Here is a 21,441-nt window from a genome sequence, read left to right as displayed (position 1 = left end):
TGACGAGTGAAGAGCTGGTTTTAGTTAGGGCATTTTATGAAAGAGGAGATACCTTGAAGTGCATCCCTGCCCTTGAAGATCTTCCCCCTGCTTGGGGAAGAGACTTTTGTTAGAATTATAAGGATTTTGTTCTGGTGTTTGTGGGGTGAGACCCTGGCCCATTTTGGAGAGAGACAAGCCCTAATCCCTGGGTTAGGGGTGATTAGATCTGGGTGCTCCTCCCCGTCAGCGAAGGGGCCTGAATGACTCCTTACCTTAGAGCAGTGATGGTGAACTTCAGACCTTGAGTGCCACAAAACAGCCCAGGTTTTCAGGATATTCGCAATGAATATGCATGAGATAGATTTGCATACAATGGAGGCACTGCATGTAAATGTTTCTCATGCGTATTCGTTGTAGATATCGTGAAAACCTGTCCTGTTTGTGGCAGTCAAGGACTGGAGTTTGCCATCACCGCCTTAAAGGAAAACTTTTTGGTTGAAGTTTGAAATAGTTTCCCTTTTAATGCTAGTGAGGAGATTTTTGTACTACCCTTCCTCACATGGGATCTGGACTGTGATAGCCTGCAGCCTGTCTTCATCAGAGCTTTCCTCCCGAGAGGCCACACAAGCAGGAGTTCAGCAAAGCTTTTGATATGGTCCCGCACAGGAGACTGGTGAATAAAATGAGAAGCTTAGGAGTGAGTGCCGAGGTGGTGACCTGGATTGCAAACTGGTTGACGGACAGAAGACAATGTGTGATGGTAAATGGAACTCTCTCTGAAGAGAGAGCGGTGTTAAGCGGAGTGCTGCAAGGATCAGTGTTGGGACCGGTCCTGTTCAATATCTTTGTGAGCGACATAGCAGACGAGATAGAAGGTAAGGTTTGTCTGTTTGCAGATGATACTAAGATCTGCAACAGAGTGGACACGCCGGAAGGAGTGGAGAGAATGAGACGGGATTTAAGGAAGCTGGAAGACTGGTCGAATATATGGCAGCTGAGATTCAATGCCAAGAAGTACAGAGTCATGCATATGGGATGTGGAAATCCGAAAGAACTGTATTCAGTGGGGGATGAAGGGGGCTGGTGTGCACGGAGCAGGAGAGAGACCTTGGGGTGATAGTGTCTAACGATCTGAAGTCGGCGAAACAATGTGACAAGGCGATAGCTAAAGCCAGAAGAATGCTGGGCTGTATAGAGAGAGGAATATTGAGTAAGAAAAGGGAAGTGATTATCCCCTTGTACAGGTCCTTGGTGAGGCCTCACCTGGAGTACTGTGTTCAGTTCTGGAGACCGTATCTCCGAAGGGACAGAGACAAGATGGAGGCAGTCCAGAGAAGGGCGACCAAAAAGGTGTATGGTCTTCATAAAATGACTTATGAGAAGAGATTGAAGAACCTAAATATGTATACTCTGGAGGAGAGGAGGAGCAGGGGTGATATGATACAGACTTTCAGATACTTGAAAGGTTTTAATGATCCATGGTCAACAACAAACCTTTTCCGTTGGAAAAGGTCACGATTTGAAACTCCAGGTAGGAAGACTCAGAATCAATGTCAGGAAGTATTTCTTCACGGAGAGGGTGATGGATGCCTGGAATGCCCTTCCGGAGGAAGTGGTTAAGACTAAAACTGTGAAGGATTTCAAAGGGGCATGGGATAAACACTGTGGATCCATAAAAGCTAGAGGATGGGAATGAAGAGAAGAGCCATGGGAGTGGCTTGCTGGAATGGTGGCTACTACCTGGTGATTACTACCCTTACTCAATAAGCCTTCACATGGTTAATGCAACTCCAACATTGCTCTCTGCTTCAACGGCAAGGAGAAATGTGGAAAAGAGGATTTGCATTCAGACAACAACCAACAAGGACTGAACTTCACAATCTGGGTAAACAAATAAGCGTGGGGGTAGCTTGCTTATTGTGGTGGTTACTACCCTAAACCAATTAAGCCTGATACTTCACTTTGAATGCATATACAGCGTTGCTCTCTGCTTCAACGGCAAGGAGAAATGTGGAAAAGAGGATTTGCATTCAGACAACAACCAGCAAGGACTGAACTTCACAATCTGGGTAAACAAATAAGCGTGGGGGTAGCTTGCTTATTGTGGCGGTTACTACCCTAAACCAATTAAACCTGATACTTCACTTTGAATGCATATACAGCATTGCTCTCTGCTTCAACGGAAGGGTGAAATATGGAAAAGAGGATTTACATTCAGACAACAACCAGCAAGGCATTGATCTGTGCAGTCTGGGTAAACAAGCATCGGGGTAACTTCCATGATGCGGCAGTTACTACCCTTAACCATTAAGTCTTATGTTCACCTTTGATGCAACTCCAACATTACTCTCTGCATCAATGGCAGGGGGTGGCAGGAAATTTGAATCAAACAGTTACCAACAAGGGTCTGAACTTGGTGGTCGGTGAAACAGATAAGTGTGGGAGCTTGCTGGGCAGACTGGATGGGCCGATTGGTCTTTTTCTGCCGTCATTTCTATGTATCTATGTATCACTAAGATCTTAAATTGTATCGTGACCACTGCTATCTACACCTGAAATTAATCTTGCTGCAGCATGCTGTATTCATTGCAGGGCTCTCATCTGAGTTTTAGGCAACCCAATATACAGACTATTATAATAGTCCAACTGTCCAAACAGTATTGATTGTAAAACAGTTCTAAACCAATCCTTAGTCAGTCTCCTTTTTAATAGCCTGAGCTTATAAAAGGAACTCTTTACCATTTGCTTTATATGAGGCCTAAAAATCAACCCAGAATCCATCCCAATAGCCAGATTTATTGCCTCGGTCTTTATCTGGATTTGTGCCTGCACATAATCTATGGAGGAGAAGTCTAATGGCTTGGGCTCTATTGCCTCAGGTGCAAACTAAGACTGTGAGTCCTCTGGGGATAGGGAACTACCTCCAGTAAATAAAACTCCCTGCAGTGGACTTTTGCCATAAAAGCATTAAGTGCCAAGTCATTAGTGAATAACCAAGCATTAATTGCATACATATAATTTAAAACAAAACTGGAAAACAATTCAACTGGGTAGTGTAATAGAGGAGCTGGGCATGAGTGGGGGTCAACTGCATGGGATGTGAGCGAAAGGTTGGAGGGGAGGCTGGGATGTGAGAGAAAAGGAAGATCTGTTGGGGTTATAAAAATGGATTGGAGGTGAGAGGAGATGGGGGTGTAAGACTTGACTAGGAGGAGGGGGTGGCGGTTGTGCGAAGAGATCAGCTAGAATGCAGGGAAGGTGAAAATGGAGTGATTGTTGAGGGGAACTGCACCTCTGCTAATTTATTTTGGTGGTCCTCTAGGGTCATGTGAATTTTCAAGAGCTAAAATGGGGTCACGTTCCGAAACCCTGGTTTACTGTCATCGTCAAACTGAAAAACAATCCATGCATGATCTCACAACAATAAATCAATAACTTGTAGGTGACTAATTTTGGAAACCCATCTCCTGATAGAACACCAGATCTAACATAGTAATATGGCAGTAAAGGACCAAATGGTCTATCCAGTCTGGCCAGCAAGCATCTGATGGTAGTATCTGCTGCACCATGTAGACTACCCCCATGTTTCTCTTAACGGTAGCATATTGTGTCAGACTGAGGGTCCATCAAGCCCAGTATCCTTTTTCCAACAATGAACAATCCAGGCCACAGGTACTTGGCAGCATCCCAAGGGGTAGAGAGATTCCATGCTGCTATCACACAGTGACAAGTAATGGCTATTTCCCAAGTCTACTTGGTTATTGATAGTTTATGGACTTCTTTTCCACGATCTTGTCCAAACCATTTCTAAATCCAGTTGTGATAACTGCCTTAACCACATCCTCCGGCAATGAATTTGAGAGCTTAATTGTGCATCAACTGAAAAAGAATTTTCTCCAATTTGTTTTGAATGTGCTACTTACGAACTTCATGGAGTGCCCCCTAGTCTTTATATTTTTTTTAAAAGAGTAAATAACCAATTTACATTTACACGTTCTATTCCACTCCTGATTTTATAGAGCTCTATCATATGTCTCCTCAGTTATCTTTTCTCCAAGCTGAATAGCCCCAAACTCTTTAGCCTTTCATTGTAGGAGAGCTGTTCCATTCTCGTTTCATTTTGGTTGTCCTTCTCTGTACCTTTTCCAATATAACTCTCTTTTTTGAGATGCAGCAAGCAAAATTAAACTCAGTACTCCCAAGTGTGGCCTCACCATGGAGCGATACAAAATTATGATATGCTCCTAGGACAAGCAGGATGTTAGTCCTCACATATGGGTGACATCATCAGGATGGAGCCTAATCACGGAACACTTTTGTCAAAGTTTCTAGAACTTTGACTGGCACACTGAGCATGCCCAGCATCCAGCAGGGGTCCCCCTTCAGTCTCTTTTTTTCCACGCAGCAGTAGCCTCACGAATTTCTGGAGCTCTGTGAGCATTCCTCACAACTTTTTCCTCATGGAAACGTATTTAAAAAATCTCCACATTTTCCCCCATCCCGGGGTCCCCCATTGACCGCCGACCTCCGTTGACGCGGTAAGTTTAATTCGTCCTTTGCAGCTGGTTCCCAGTGGTGCTTTCTTCGGTGCTCGATGGCCACCGACCGTGCACCGCCTTTCTTATTAAAAAAAAAAATGGCGACCGGGTTCCGAAAGTGCCCCGAGTACCCGAGGACCATGTCCATTATGGACCCTCACGAAGTATGTGTCTTGTGCTTAAGGCCCACTCACGACGTCCAACTGTGCACTAGCTGTGCCCAGATGGCACCAAGAGGCCGCAGGGCCCGCTTGGAAAAGATGGAACACCTTTTTAAGAGAGTGTCTCAGTCTACTCCAGTCAAGGCTACACAGAGTTGAAAACTTTCCTCTTCAATGACTCAGTCGCCATCAAAGTCTCAGCGCCATCGAGACACCGGTGACCATCTTTCACCAGCCTCTTCATGTTTGAAGGCATCGACATCTTCCTCCTCGGTGACTAAGAAGGACTGGACCGAGCATTGGGAGAAACACCGCCACTGCCATCGACGTGACCCTTCTTCCGATGCTGCCACTGACAAGCCATCGACATCAGCATTGACAGAACCACCGGCCAGGAAGTCCCGGGAAGAAGAGGGGCCCCATCACCCTCTTGACCCGGGACACCGAAGCGTTCCCCACTGGCACTGGTGCTGGGAGCCAAGACTCCACTAATACATGTGGATCCCCCGGCACCTTTCGCAATAGTGGATGGAAAAACATCTAAGAATGCTCTTGGCAGCCAACATGGCAGAAATAGCAACGTTCAGGTGGAATTTCTGAGCCAGAATACTCTGGGATCCAGGACAGTGCTCTCTGTTGAAAGTGGCATTCTCCTAGATAGATTGGAGGGGAGGACCAGAGATGGGCTTGATGGCTACCAGCAGCAATACTAGATTGTTTTATCAGAAGAAAGAATGAAATCGATGCCCTGATTCAAGAATGGCCACTTCAGAGGATCCTGTATGTGCTTATTCCATGTCCCTTGTCAGGCAGCATGAAAGAAGATAGAGAGGCATTGAGGCTGAATGTTTTTAGTGGTTCCCAATGGGCCCAGACACCCTTGGCATGCAGATCTGGTAGGACTGTTGGATGGAGAGCTCTAGGTGTTACCTTAGGACAGGGGCTTGTTGTGTCAGGGCCCATAGGTACATGGTGATCCAGCTCTATTTTGTCTTGTGGTATGGCCCTTGAAAAGGCACATCTGATTAAGAAGAGTTATTCAGAGGATGTTTGAAGCCTGGTGTACAGGTCAAGAGTTCATGGTGAGGAAGGCTGCTTATGGGTAGGCTATTGGCTTCTCACCCAAATCTGTCACGTTTCCTTAAGGGTGCTAAGCATATTTGGTCTCCTAGAAGAGAGTTAGAACCTTCATGAAATCTAAATTTGATTCTAAATTCCTTAAGTGGGATGCCCTTTGAGCCATTTAGGAAAGCTTGATGTAAGAACCTTACTTTGCAGACAGTTTTTCTGGTAGCCAATAATTTGGCTAGAAGGAATTCTGAGCTACAGGCTTTATCCTGCAGAGAGCTGTTTTGAAATTCTTAATGAGGTGGTGGTGATCCATATGGTTCCTTCCTTTCTTCCCAGGGCGGTCTCGCAGTTCCACCTTAACCAGTCTGTAGTTCTTTCATGTCAGAGGGAGTCTTGTCCAGCACATTATCATCAATTGCATCGTTTGAGCATGTACAGGATTTTGCGTAGATATCTGAAGTTGACCAATGATTTTCTGATGTTGGTTTATCTTTTCGTGTTCAGCAGCTTCCATGCGAGATAAATTAAGGAGGCGATAGGTTCAGCTTGCATAGGATTTAGGGATCAATTATCCAGAGCTCAAGTTTTGTCATGGACTGAACTTCATTTCATTTCCCCAGATGAGATTTGTAGACCTGCTACATGGGCCTCCTTTCATTCCTTTACAAAGCACTATCGTCTGGATATCCAGGACCAGATGAGGTAGCGTTTGGCTCAGGTGACTTGAGGTCAGGTCTGGGAGAGTCCCACTCTATTAGGGGTTGGTTTGGATAATTTGAAATGCTCGGCTCAGTGTGCAGCAGCCAGCAAAAAGCAAACAGAATGTTAGGAATTACTAGAAAAGAAATGGACCTGGTTTGGCCACTGTTGGAAACAGGATGCTGGGCTTGATGGACCCTTGGTCTGACATTTTCCGTTTTATTAAGCATTCTCTTCCTAATAATTCCTAACATTCTGTTTGCTTTTTTGACTGCTGCACACTGAGCCAACAATTTTAAAGTATTATCCACTATGATGCCTAGATCTCTTTCCTGGGTGGTAGCTCCTAATATGGAACCTAACATTGTGTAACTACAGCAAGGGTTATTTTTCCCTATATGCATCACCTTGCACTTGCCCATATTAAATTTCATCTGCCATTTGGATGCGCAATCTTCCAGTCTTGCAAGGTCCTCCTGTAATGTATCACAGTCTGCATGTGATTTAACTACTCTGAATAATTTTGTATCATCTGCAAATTTGATAACCTCACTCGTTGTATTCCTTTCCAGATCATTTATATATATATTGAAAAGCACCGGTCCAAGTACAGATCCCTGAGGCACTCCACTGTTTACCCTTTTCCACTGAGAAAATTGACCATTTAATCCTACTCTCTGTTTCCTGTCTTTTAACCAGCTTGTAATCCACGAATGGACATCACCTCCTATCCCATGACTTTTTAGTTTTCGTAGAAGCCTCTCATGAGGGACTTTGTCAAATGCCTTCTGAAAATCCAAATACACTACTGTTTTGTCCGTCGCTGTCCAACGTCTCTGCTCTGCCCACTTTACCTCGTTGGCGACTCCCTCCGGGGTTGATGGAAGGCTAGCTGCTGTGGCGTCTCCAGGCCGACTTCCTCCGGCGCTCCCGAACTGGCTCGACGCTGCAAGCCGCCATGTTGACCAGATGCCTAAGGGCGCACGCGGCCCGACTGATGTACCGGCGTTGGCGTGAACCTCAGGGGCGACCCCCTGAGATGACGTCATCAGCTCCAGATATTTAAGGTCTCAGTTTTCACTAACAAGACGAGTTAGCAAGGGATTGGTTTACCTAGCTTCCTCCAGATCGCTGCAGATGGGATTCGCTCTCCGCAACCCTAGCTACTCTGCCTCCTCGGACTTCACTAGAGGTACCTGCTCCTCGGGGGCCTCGCTCTCTCTTTCTTTTCAGGTCGCAATCCGGAACCGGTACTCGCTCTTCGAGGGCCCACGTCCCAGACCTGCTACTGAATACCACTTCTGCTAAGAAGTCATCAATGCTTATAACATTAGTGAGTTTCCATCTATCTCTCAGAGTTTTCCCTGGAATCAGGTACTCGCTCCTCGAGGGCCTACTGCATTCCAACTCTTGGGCTGCCTCAAGAGACTATGGCGTGAGTGTTATCATCAAGGACTTGTTCCAGAACTCTACATATCCTATCTACTCACTTTCTTAGTTTCTCTACAGCTCAGCCACCTTGGGATCACTGTTCCAATACCTGAGGGACTACAGCCCAGCCGGGCGCTTCCAGCTCACTACTGTCACCTCTGGTGGTTTAATATATTGTCTAATAAAAGAACTAGTGTGTGTCTGTCTCCTATACTAAGCCTGGGCTGGCCTGGGCCTGGGCGTGGGCATGGTCACCTGCCACTGGTCCAAGGATCCACCCACAACTATTCTAAATAATAATAGATTGCTATATCCAGCTATTCCGTTAATAACAGACTGCCACTCTCGGCTTTAACAACAGAGCTCTAATAATAGATTGCTATCTCCCAGCTTTTACAACAGAACTTTAATAACAGATTGCTAACTCCAAGGATCCAACTTGTCTCCAGGGTTCCGGCTAACTTCATGGATCCAGCACAACTCAATGCTTTACAGGCTATACCGGGCCTGGCCCAGCGCATTGCGGAACAACAGGACGCCTTGGAAAAACTTACTTCAGCTTTTCATCAGCTACAAACACAGAAGGTTCAAAGCACTGCTTCTAACCATGAAGGTCAGTTACAGGAGGTAACTTTAAAGACTGCTGTACCACTGGCGGCTCCGATCTGCTTCGCCAGAGAAATACAGAAGACCCGGGGCTTTTTAAACCAGTGCTGCATGCACTTTACCTTACAACCATCTTTATTTCCTACTGCTTTCTCCAAGACTACCTACATCCTTTCCTACTTGGATGATAGGGCCTTGTCTTGAGCATCTATTTTGTGGGAACATAAGGACCCTATTTTGCAGGACATAGAAGGATTTATGGACTTATTTAAATCCGTTTTCAATAACCCTGCTCGAACTTCTGTAGCCGATTTTGATTTGGTGAAATTGAAGCAAGGCAACAAATCATTAGCTGAATTTGCCATAGAGTTTAAAACTCATGCGGCAGAACTTTGCTGGGACCCGAAATGTCTTAAGACTCTCTTTTGCAGAGGCCTGGATACCCGTTTTAAAGATGAGCTGGCTGCTCGTGAAACACCTGACTCGCTGGACGAATTAGTAGCCTTGGCCACTCAGATTGATCACTGGCTCCGGGACAAGGTGAAGGAACTCTGGCCTAAGATGTTATCTGGGTTGACTCAGGCTAGCTCTGTACCTGCACCTCGAAAGGTTCCAGTAATTTCTGCTGCTGATAAAGATGAACCGATGCAACTTGGTCATGGACATTAGACTTCTAAAGAGAGAAGATTTCGGAAGAAGCACGGCCTTTGCATGTACTGTGGTCAGCCTGCTGTACAAGAACGTTGTGGTATACCTGGAAAACATTTTAATCTTCTCCCAGGATTTGGACACCCACATTGCAGATGTCAAGCAAGTACTTCACCATCTCTATGAACATCGGCTGTACACCGAACTCGCTAAGTGTGAATTTCACAAAGGCTCAGTGCCTTTTCTAGGCTACATAGTGTCAAAGAAGGGCTTCCAAATGGACCCTCACAAACTTGAAAGTATCAAGAATTGATCCCAACCTACCAACCTGGCTTTAAGGAGATTCCTGGGGTTCACCAACAACTACCGAAGCTTCATAAAGGACTATTCTTCTTTAACTTTACCCTTGACTGCGATGACCAGCATCTCAAATTGGTCAGCAGAGGCTATTTTCCGCATTCGAGAAATTAAAGACTGCGTTCTCCATGGAACCGTGCTTACGGCATCCAGACCCCAACAAGCCCTTTATTGTAAAAGTCGATGCTTCAGATGAGGGTGTAGGGGCTGTGTTGAGCCAAACAGGAGACTCAAAAGCCTTACATCCCTGTTTGTTCTTCTCTAGAAGATTTTCTCCAGCAGAGAAAAACTACGGGATTGTCTAATAAAAGAACGTGTGTGTCTGTCTCCAAGACTAAGCCTGACCAGTGGTCCCTCTCGGGATCTCCCCCGTGGGCGTGGTCACCTGCCACTGGTCCAAGGATCCACCTACAACTATTCTAAATAATATCCAGCAACTCCGTTAATAACAGACTGCTACTCTCAACTTTAACAACAGAGCTCTAATAACAGATTGCTAACTCCCAGCTTTTACAACAGAGCTTTAATAATAACTACATCTACCGATTCACCTTTATCCATATGTTTATTAACCCCTTCAAAAAACTGAAGCAGATTTGTGAGGCAAGACTTCCCTTGGGTAAATCCATGTTGACTGTGTTCCATTAAACCATGTCTTTCTATATGCTCTACGATTTTGATCTTCAGAATAGTTTCCACTATTTTTCCCGGCACTGAAGTTAGGTCCACTGGTCTATAGTTACCCGGATCGCCCCTGGAGCCTTTTTTAAATATTGGGGTTACATTGGCCACCCTCCAGTCTTCAGGTACAATGGATGATTTTAATGATAGGTTACAAATTATAACTAATAGATCAGAAACTTCATTTTTGAGTTCCTTCAGTACCCTAGGATGCATACCATCCGGTCCAGGTGATTTGCTACTCTTTAGTTTGTCAATCTGGCCTACTACATCTTCCAGGTTCACAGTGATTTCGTTTAGTTCATCTGACTCATCACCCCTGAAAACCATCTCCGGAACTGGTATCTCCCCAACATCCTCATTAGTAAACACGGAAGCAAAGAATTCATTTAGTCTTTCTGTAATGGCCTTATCTTCCCCAAGAGCCCCTTTAACCCCTCGGTCATCTAATGGACCAACCGACTCCCTCACAGGTTTCTTGCTTTGGATATATTTTTAAAAGTGTTTATTATGAGTTTTTGCTTCTATGGCCAACTTAATTTCAAATTCTCTCTCCGCCTGTCTTATCAATGTTTTACACTTAACTTGACAATGCTTATGTTTTATCCTATTTTCTTCAGATGGATCCTTCTTCCAATTTTTGAAGAATTTTTTTTGGCTAAAATAGCTTCTTTCACCTCACCTTTTAATCATGACGGTAATCGTTTTGCCTTCCTTCCAACTTTCTTAATGTATGGAATACATATGGACTGCGCCTCTAGGATTGTATTTTTAAACAATGTCCAAGTCTGTTGAACACTTTTAACCTTTGCAGCTGCACCTTTCAGTTTTTTCTAACTATTTTCCTCATTTTATCAATAAACATACTCACTGTTAATGCAACTCCAACATTGCTGTATGCTTCAACAGCAAGAGGAAATGTGGAAAAAAAGAACATAAGAACATGCCATACTGGGTTAGACCAAGGGTCCATCAAGCCCAGCATCCTGTTTCTAACAGTGGCCAATCCAGGCCATAAGAACCTGGCAAGTACCCAAAAACTAAGTGTATTCCATGTTACCGTTGCTAGTAATAGCAGTAGCTATTTTCTAAGTCAATTTAATTAATAGCAGGTAATGGACTTCTCCTCCAAGAACTTATCCAATCCTTTTTTAAACACAGCTAAATTAACTGCACTAACCACATCCTCTGGCAACAAATTCCAGAGTTTAATTGCGCGTTGAGTAAAAAAAGAACTTTCTCCGATTAGTTTTAAATGTGCCACATGCTAACTTCATGGAGTGCCCCCTAGTCTTTCTATTATCTGAAAGAGTAAATAACCGATTCACATCTACCCGTTCTAGATCTCTCATGATTTTAAACACCTCTCTCATATCCCCCCTCAGCCATCTCTTCTCCAAGCTGAAAAGTCCTAACCTCTTTAGTCTTCCTTCATAGAGGAGCTGTTCCATTCCCCTTATCATTTTGGTAGCCCTTCTCTGTACCTTCTCCATCGCAATTATATCTTTTTTGAGATGCGGCGACCAGAATTGTACACAGTATTCAAGGTGCGGTCTCACCATGGAGCGATACAGAGGCATTATGACATTTTCCGTTTTATTCACCATTCCCTTTCTAATAATTCCCAACATTCTGTTAGCTTTTTTGACTGCCATAGCTACTGGACTGACGATTTCAATGTGTTATCCACTATGATGCCTAGGTCTCTTTCTTGGGTTGTAGCACCTAATATGGAACCTAACATTGTGTAACTATAGCAGGATTTGCATTCACAAAAAAGCGGGGAGTAGCTTGCTTGTTGCGGCAGTTACTACCCCAAACCAAATAAGTCTGATACTTCGCTTTCAATGCATATTCAGCATAGCTCTCTGCTTCAACGGCAGGGGGGAAAGAGGAAAAGAGGATTTATATTCAGGCATCAACCAACAAGGACTGAATTACATAGTCTGGGGAAACAAATAATTATGGGTGTAGCTTGCTTGTTACGGCAGTTACTACCCCTAACCAATTAAGCCTGTTACTTCACTTGGAATACATATCCAGCGCAACTCACTGCTTCAATGGGAGGGGGGAATAAAGAAAAGAGGATTTATATTCAGATAACAACCAACAAGGACTGAATGGCACAAGCTGGGTAAACAAATAAGCATGGGAGTAGCTTTCTTATTACGGCAGTTACCACTCCTAACCAATTAAGCTAGATATTTCACTTAGATACAGCTCCAGAACTGCTCTCTACATTAATGCTGGGGGTGGAAGGTAACCAGAACAAAAAAGTGATTAATAATAAGGGCCAAGAGTAACAGATAAGTATGAGAGAAAAAAAAATAAGTGTGAAAGCTTGCTGGGAAGACTGGATGGCATTTGGTCTTCTTCTGCCGTCATTTCTATGTCTCTATGTTTGTATAGGTTAGGGCTGTTCAGCCTGCAGAAGATATGATAGAGGTCTGTAAAATAATGAGAGGAATAAAATGAGCAAACGTTAGTGCAGGATGTATTTATTGTATTTATATTGGGCTGGGTATGCTATACTTAAATTATGCTTTTAGATTACTATTTAATCCACTATAAGCAGATATCTTGGATTTAATTTCTTTACATTTCACAAATTTGAACCAGTTTCTTAGGCAGAAATCTTCCTGTTTTCTACACACACACACTGCACATGAAATAAATGTCTGTCGTCTTCCCCTTGTCTTGCAGGTTAGAGCTGCTCTCCATGCGGTTCACGGTCTCGGTGCTTCGCTTCCTGGTCTACGCTGGTTTCGTGCAACAGAATGAGCAGATTGAAGAATTCCTTCAGTCCTAGTGCCAAGGCCCGGAAGGAGCGGACGGGAACGCACACAGCTGAATCATGCGAGGGAAGGGCTGACGCTGGGCCACTGCTGCCTTCATAGCTCCTCCTCTCACTTAGCCTCACAGATTACCCTAAGCTACCTCTCTAGGAAATAAAAACTTGATCTTTCTCAACAAGGCTGTGTCCTCCCTGTGTGCTCCCATCAGTCAGAGAGGCTGCTCTTACCATGGCTACTCCCGCTCACTATCTGATGATCTCTGCAGGAGCTCAGGAAAGAAGCCAGAAATGTGTTTACAATAGAAAATGGTCAACATCACCAAGGCTAAGGGCAGGGAGAGGCAGAGTTTAAGATTTAAAAGAGTTTCAATCTGAGCATAACAGCAACTGACCTGGTGCAGCAAGGGGCAAGCACAAAGGGCACAAATAAGAGAAGCTGCAGTGATGCAGAAAGAACGATTTTATTCTTATGAGGAGCTGGAGCAGATATTCCTTATACCTCTCTCTCTCCTTTGTACATGACATGAATAAAACCACTCTACTTTCATAAACCTCCAGCCAACAAACAGACAGAGCTGAATCGTGTGTATGCAGATCTATCCCACCCACTCCCCCCCAGCTAAGGATCCTCTGTGCTTATCCCAGGCTTTACCCCTCACTCCCCCCCAGCTAAGGATCCTCTGTGCTTATCCCAGGCTTTACCCTCTCACTCCCTCACAGCTAAGGATCCTCTGTGCTTATCCCAGGCTTTACCTCTCACTCCCTCACAGCTAAGGATCCTCTGTGCTTATCCCAGGCTTTACCTCCCTCCCCCCCAGCTAAGGATCCTCTGTGCTTATCCCAGGCTTTACCTCTCACTCCCTCACAGCTAAGGATCCTCTGTGCTTATCCCGGGCTTTACCTCTCACTCCCTCACAGCTAAGGATCCTCTGTGCTTATCCCAGGCTTTACCTCTCACTCCCTCACAGCTAAGGATCCTCCGTGCTTATCCCGGGCTTTACCCCTCACTCCCTCACACCTAAGGATCCTCTGTGTTTATCCCAGGATTTACCTCTCACTCCCTCACACCTAAGGATCCTCTGTGTTTATCCCAGGCTTTACCCCTCACTCCCTCACACCTAAGGATCCTCTGTGCTTATCCCAGGCTTTACCTCTCACTCCCTCACACCTAAGGATCCTCTGTGTTTATCCCAGGATTTACCCCTCACTCCCTCACAGATAAGGATCCTCTGTGCTTATCCCAGGATTTACCCCTCACTCCCTCACACCTAAGGATCCTCTGTGCTTATCCCAGGCTTTACCTCTCACTCCCTCACACCTAAGGATCCTCTGTGTTTATCCCAGGATTTACCCCTCACTCCCTCACAGATAAGGATCCTCTGTGCTTATCCCAGGATTTACCCCTCACTCCCTCACAGATAAGGATCCTCTGTGCTTATCCCTGGCTTTACCTCTCACTCCCCCACAGCTAAGGATCCTCTGTGCTTATCCCAGGCTTTACCTCTCACTCCCCCACAGCTAAGGATCCTCTGTGCTTATCCCAGGCTTTACCTCTCACTACCTCACAGCTAAGGATCCTCTGTGCTTATCCCAGGCTTTACCCCTCACTCCCCCACAGCTAAGGATCCTCTGTGCTTATCCCAGGCTTTACCCCTCACTCCCTCACAGCTAAGGATCCTCTGTGCTTATCCCAGGCTTTACCTCTCACTCCCCCCCAGCTAAGGATCCTCTGTGCTTATCCCAGGCTTTACCTCTCACTCCCCCACAGCTAAGGATCCTCTGTGCTTATCCCAGGCTTTACCTCTCACTCCCTCACAGCTAAGGATCCTCTGTGCTTATCCCAGGCTTTACCCCTCACTCCCCCACAGCTAAGGATCCTCTGTGCTTATCCCAGGATTTACCCCTCACTCCCCCACAGCTAAGGATCCTCTGTGCTTATCCCAGGCTTTACCCCTCACTCCCCCACAGCTAAGGATCCTCTGTGCTTATCCCAGGCTTTACCCCTCACTCCCCCACAGCTAAGGATCCTCTGTGCTTATCCCAGGCTTTACCTCTCACTCCCCCACAGCTAAGGATCCTCTGTGCTTATCCCAGGCTTTACCCCTCACTCCCCCACAGCTAAGGATCCTCTGTGCTTATCCCAGGATTTACCCCTCACTCCCCCACAGCTAAGGATCCTCTGTGCTTATCCCAGGCTTTACCCCTCACTCCCCCACAGCTAAGGATCCTCTGTGCTTATCCCAGGCTTTACCCCTCACTCCCTCACAGCTAAGGATCCTCTGTGCTTATCCCAGGCTTTACCTCTCACTCCCTCACAGCTAAGGATCCTCTGTGCTTATCCCAGGCTTTACCCCTCACTCCCTCACAGCTAACGATCCTCTGTGCTTATCCCAGGCTTTACCTCTCACTCCCTCACAGCTAAGGATCCTCTGTGCTTATCCCAGGCTTTACCTCTCACTCCCCCACAGCTAAGGATCCTCTGTGCTTATCCCAGGTTTTACCTCTCACTCCCCCACAGGTAAGGATCCTCTGTGCTTATCCCAGGCTTTACCCTCTCACTCCCCCACAGCTAAGGATCCTCTGTGCTTATCCCAGGCTTTACCCCTCACTCCCCCACAGCTAAGGATCCTCTGTGCTTATCCCAGGCTTTACCCCTCACTCCCTCACAGCTAAGGATCCTCTGTGCTTATCCCAGGCTTTACCCCTCACTCCCTCACAGCTAAGGATCCTCTGTGCTTATCCCAGGCTTTACCTCTCACTCCCTCACAGCTAAGGATCCTCTGTGCTTATCCCAGGCTTTACCCCTCACTCCCTCACAGCTAAGGATCCTCTGTGCTTATCCCAGGCTTTACCCCTCACGCCCCCACAGCTAAGGATCCTCTGTGCTTATCCCAGGCTTTACCCCTCACTCCCTCACAGCTAAGGATCCTCTGTGCTTATCCCAGGCTTTACCCCTCACTCCCTCACAGCTAAGGATCCTCTGTGCTTATCCCAGGCTTTACCTCTCACTCCCTCACAGCTAAGGATCCTCTGTGCTTATCCCAGGCTTTACCCCTCACTCCCTCACAGCTAAGGATCCTCTGTGCTTATCCCAGGCTTTACCCCTCACTCCCTCACAGCTAAGGATCCTCTGTGCTTATCCCAGGCTTTACCCCTCACGCCCCCACAGCTAAGGATCCTCTGTGCTTATCCCGGGCTTTACCCCTCACTCCCTCACAGCTAAGGATCCTCTGTGCTTATCCCAGGCTTTACCTCTCACTCCCTCACAGCTAAGGATCCTCTGTGCTTATCCCGGCTTTACCTCTCACTCCCTCACAGCTAAGGATCCTCTGTGCTTATCCGAGGCTTTACCTCTCAATCCCCCACAGCTAAGGATCCTCTGTGATTATCCCGGGCTTTACCTCTCACTCCCTCACAGCTAAGGATCCTCTGTGCTTATCCCAGGCTTTACCTCTCACTCCCCCACAGCTAAGGATCCTCTGTGCTTATCCCAGGCTTTACCTCTCACTCCCTCACAGCTAAGGATCCTCTGTGCTTATCCCAGGCTTTACCTCTCACTCCCCCACAGCTAAGGATCCTCTGTGCTTATCCCAGGCTTTACCTCTCACTCCCTCACAGCTAAGGATCCTCTGTGCTTATCCCAGGCTTTACCTCTCACTCCCTCACAGCTAAGGATCCTCTGTGCTTATCCCAGGCTTTACCCCTCACTCCCTCACAGCTAAGGATCCTCTGTGCTTATCCCAGGCTTTACCCCTCACTCCCCCAGGCTTTACCTCTCACTCCCCCACAGCTAAGGATCCTCTGTGCTTATCCCAGGCTTTACCTCTCACTCCCTCACAGCTAAGGATCCTCTGAGCTTATCCCAGGCTTTACCTCTCACTCCCCCACAGCTAAGGATCCTCTGTGCTTATCCCAGGCTTTACCTCTCACTCCCTCACAGCTAAGGATCCTCTGTGCTTATCCCAGGCTTTACCTCTCACTCCCTCACAGCTAAGGATCCTCTGTGCTTATCCCAGGCTTTACCTCTCACTCCCCCACAGCTAAGGATCCTCTGTGCTTATCCCAGGCTTTACCCCTCACTCCCTCACAGCTAAGGATCCTCTGTGCTTATCCCAGGCTTTACCCCTCACTCCCTCACAGCTAAGGATCCTCTGTGCTTATCCCAGGCTTTACCTCTCACAGCTAAGGATCCTCTGTGCTTATCCCCAGGCTTTACCCCTCACTCCCCCACAGCTAAGGATCCTCTGTGCTTATCCCAGGCTTTACCCCTCACTCCCCCACAGCTAAGGATCCTCTGTGCTTATCCCAGGCTTTACCTCTCACTCCCCCACAGCTAAGGATCCTCTGTGCTTATCCCAGGCTTTACCCCTCACTCCCTCACAGCTAAGGATCCTCTGTGCTTATCCCAGGCTTTACCCCTCACTCCCTCACAGCTAAGGATCCTCTGTGCTTATCCCAGGCTTTACCTCTCACAGCTAAGGATCCTCTGTGCTTATCCCAGGCTTTACCCCTCACTCCCCCACAGCTAAGGATCCTCTGTGCTTATCCCAGGCTTTACCTCTCACTCCCTCACAGCTAAGGATCCTCTGTGCTTATCCCAGGCTTTACCTCTCACTCCCCCACAGCTAAGGATCCTCTGTGCTTATCCCAGGCTTTACCCCTCACTCCCTCACAGCTAAGGATCCTCTGTGCTTATCCCAGGCTTTACCCCTCACTCCCTCACAGCTAAGGATCCTCTGTGCTTATCCCAGGCTTTACCCCTCACAGCTAAGGATCCTCTGTGCTTATCCCAGGCTTTACCCCTCACTCCCCCACAGCTAAGGATCCTCTGTGCTTATCCCAGGCTTTACCCCTCACTCCCCCACAGCTAAGGATCCTCTGTGCTTATCCCAGGCTTTACCCCTCACTCCCTCACAGATAAGGATCCTCTGTGCTTATCCCAGGCTTTACCCCTCACTCCCCCACAGCTAAGGATCCTCTGTGCTTATCCCAGGCTTTACCCCTCACTCCCTCACAGCTAAGGATCCTCTGTGCTTATCCCAGGCTTTACCTCTCACTCCCTCACAGCTAAGGATCCTCTGTGCTTATCCCAGGCTTTACCCCTCACTCCCCCACAGCTAAGAATCATCTGTGCTTATCCCAGGCTTTACCCCTCACTCCCCCACAGCTAAGAATCCTCTGTGCTTATCCCAGGCTTTACCCCTCACAGCTAAGGATTCTCTGTGCTTATCCCAGGCTTTACCCCTCACAGCTAAGGATCCTCTGTGCTTATCCCAGGCTTTACCCCTCACTCCCCCACAGCTAAGAATCCTCTGTGCTTATCCCAGGCTTTACCCCTCACTCCCCCACAGCTAAGAATCCTCTGTGCTTATCCCAGGCTTTACCCCTCACTCCCTCACAGCTAAGGATCCTCTGTGCTTATCCCAGGCTTTACCCCTCACTCCCCCACAGCTAAGAATCCTCTGTGCTTATCCCAGGCTTTACCTCTCACTACCTCACAGCTAAGGATCCTCTGTGCTTATCCCAGGCTTTACCCCTCACTACCTCACAGCTAAGGATCCTCTGTGCTTATCCCAGGCTTTACCCCTCACTACCTCACAGCTAAGGATCCTCTGTGCTTATCCCAGGCTTTACCCCTCACTACCTCACAGCTAAGGATCCTCTGTGCTTATCCCAGGCTTTACCCCTCACTCCCTCACAGCTAAGAATCCTCTGTGCTTATCCCAGGCTTTACCCCTCACTACCTCACAGCTAAGGATCCTCTGTGCTTATCCCAGGCTTACCCCTCACTCCCTCACAGCTAAGGATCCTCTGTGCTTATCCCAGGCTTTACCCCTCACTCCCCCACAGCTAAGGATCCTCTGTGCTTATCCCAGGCTTTACCCCTCACTCCCTCACAGATAAGGATCCTCTGTGCTTATCCCAGGCTTTACCCCTCACTCCCCCACAGCTAAGGATCCTCTGTACTTATCCCAGGCTTTACCCCTCACTCCCCCACAGCTAAGGATCCTCTGTGCTTATCCCAGGCTTTACCCCTCACAGCTAAGGATCCTCTGTGCTTATCCCAGGCTTTACCTCTCACTCCCCCACAGCTAAGGATCCTCTGTGCTTATCCCAGGCTTTACCCCTCACTCCCCCACAGCTAAGGATCCTCTGTGCTTATCCCAGGCTTTTCCCCTCACGCCCCTCACAGCTAAGGATCCTCTGTGCTTATCCCAGGCTTTACCCCTCACTCCCTCACAGCTAAGGATCCTCTGTGCTTATCCCAGGCTTTACCCCTCATTCCCCTCACAGCTAAGGATCCTCTGTGCTTATCCCAGGCTTTACCCCTCACTCCCTCACAGCTAAGGATCCTCTGTGCTTATCCCAGGCTTTACCCCTCACTCCCCCACAGCTAAGGATCCTCTGTGCTTATCCCAGGCTTTACCTCTCACTCCCCCACAGCTAAGGATCCTCTGTGCTTATCCCAGGCTTTACCTCTCACTCCCTCACAGCTAAGGATCCTCTGTGCTTATCCCAGGCTTTACCCCTCACTCCCTCACAGCTAAGGATCCTCTGTGCTTATCCCAGGCTTTACCTCTCACTCCCTCACAGCTAAGGATCCTCTGTGCTTATCCCAGGCTTTACCCCTCACTCCCTCACAGCTAAGGATCCTCTGTGCTTATCCCAGGCTTTACCTCTCACTCCCTCACAGCTAAGGATCCTCTGTGCTTATCCCAGGCTTTACCCCTCACTCCCTCACAGCTAAGGAGCCTCTGTGCTTATCCCAGGCTTTACCCCTCACAGCTAAGGATCCTCTGTGCTTATCCCAGGCTTTACCCCTCACTCCCTCACAGCTAAGGATCCTCTGTGCTTATCCCAGGCTTTACCCCTCACTCCCTCACAGCTAAGGATCCTCTGTGCTTATCCCAGGCTTTACCCCTCACTCCCTCACAGCTAAGGAGCCTCTGTGCTTATCCCAGGCTTTACCCCTCACAGCTAAGGATCCTCTGTGCTTATCCCAGGCTTTACCCCTCACTCCCTCACAGCTAAGGATCCTCTGTGCTTATCCCAGGCTTTACCCCTCACTCCCTCACAGCTAAGGATCCTCTGTGCTTATCCCAGGCTTTACCCCTCACTCCCTCACAGCTAAGGAGCCTCTGTGCTTATCCCAGGCTTTACCCCTCACTCAGTCACAGCTAAGGAGCCTCTGTGCTTATCCCGGGCTTTACCCCTCACTCCCTCACAGCTAAGGAGCCTCTGTGCTTATCCCGGGCTTTACCCCTCACTCCCTCACAGCTAAGGATCCTCTGTGCTTATCCCGGGCTTTACCCCTCACTCAGTCACAGCTAAGGAGCCTCTGTGCTTATCCCGGGCTTTACCCCTCACTCCCTCACAGCTAAGGAGCCTCTGTGCTTATCCCGGGCTTTACCCCTCACTCAGTCACAGCTAAGGAGCCTCTGTGCTTATCCCGGGCTTTACCCCTCACTCCCTCACAGCTAAGGAGCCTCTGTGCTTATCCCGGGCTTTACCCCTCACTCAGTCACAGCTAAGGAGCCTCTGTGCTTATCCCGGGCTTTACCCCTCACTCCCTCACAGCTAAGGAGCCTCTGTGCTTATCCCGGGCTTTACCTCTCACTCCCCCACAGCTATGGATCCTCTGTGCTTATCCCGGGCTTTACCCCTCACTCCCCCACAGCTAAGGATCCTCTGTGCTTATCCCGGGCTTTACCCCTCACTCCCCCACAGCTAAGGATCCTTTGTGCTTATCCCGGGCTTTACCCCTCACTCCCCCACAGCTAAGGATCCTCTGTGCTTATCCCGGGCTTTACCCCTCACTCCCCCACAGCTAAGGATCCTCTGTGCTTATCCCGGGCTTTACCCCTCACTCCCCCACAGCTAAGGATCCTCTGTGCTTATCCCGGGCTTTACCCCTCACTCCCTCACAGCTAAGGATCCTCTGTGCTTATCCCGGGCTTTACCCCTCACTCCCTCACAGCTAAGGATCCTCTGTGCTTATCCCAGGCTTTACCCCTCACTGCCCTCACAGCTAAGGATCCTCTGTGCTTATCCCAGGCTTTACCTCTCACTCCCTCACAGCTAAGGATCCTCTGTGCTTATCCCAGGCTTTACCTCTCACTCCCCCACAGCTAAGGATCCTCTGTGCTTATCCCAGGCTTTACAACTCACTCCCTCACAGCTAAGGATCCTCTGTGCTTATCCCAGGCTTTACCCCTCACTCCCTCACAGCTAAGGATCCTCTGTGCTTATCCCAGGCTTTACCCCTCACTCCCTCACAGCTAAGGATCCTCTGTGCTTATCCCAGGCTTTACCCCTCACTCCCCCACAGCTAAGGATCCTCTGTGCTTATCCCAGGCTTTACCCCTCACTCCCTCACAGCTAAGGATCCTCTGTGCTTATCCCAGGCTTTACCCCTCACTCCCTCACAGCTAAGGATCCTCTGTGCTTATCCCAGGCTTTACCCCTCACTCCC

At 47.9% G+C, this 21,441-nt stretch overlaps 1 protein-coding gene across 1 annotated transcript in view; it reads left to right on the top strand.

The window, feature by feature from the left end:
- The window catches only part of LOC115086302 (uncharacterized aarF domain-containing protein kinase 5-like), a 44,431-nt gene extending 30,822 nt beyond the window's left edge, over window positions 1–13,609 (top strand). Inside the window, exon 3 of the mRNA XM_029592736.1 lies at window positions 12,878–13,609. Coding sequence (XP_029448596.1) covers window positions 12,878–12,983 — 106 coding nt within the window. The 3' untranslated portion in view covers window positions 12,984–13,609. The remainder of the gene's footprint in view (window positions 1–12,877) is intronic.
- The last annotated feature ends 7,832 nt before the right edge of the window (window positions 13,610–21,441 follow it).

Source organism: Rhinatrema bivittatum, chromosome 2 (genome assembly GCF_901001135.1).
Source record: "Rhinatrema bivittatum chromosome 2, aRhiBiv1.1, whole genome shotgun sequence".
Lineage (NCBI taxonomy): Eukaryota > Metazoa > Chordata > Amphibia > Gymnophiona > Rhinatrematidae > Rhinatrema > Rhinatrema bivittatum.
Note: the sequence above shows the minus strand (reverse complement) of the source record. Positions and strands in the feature narration are given on the sequence as shown.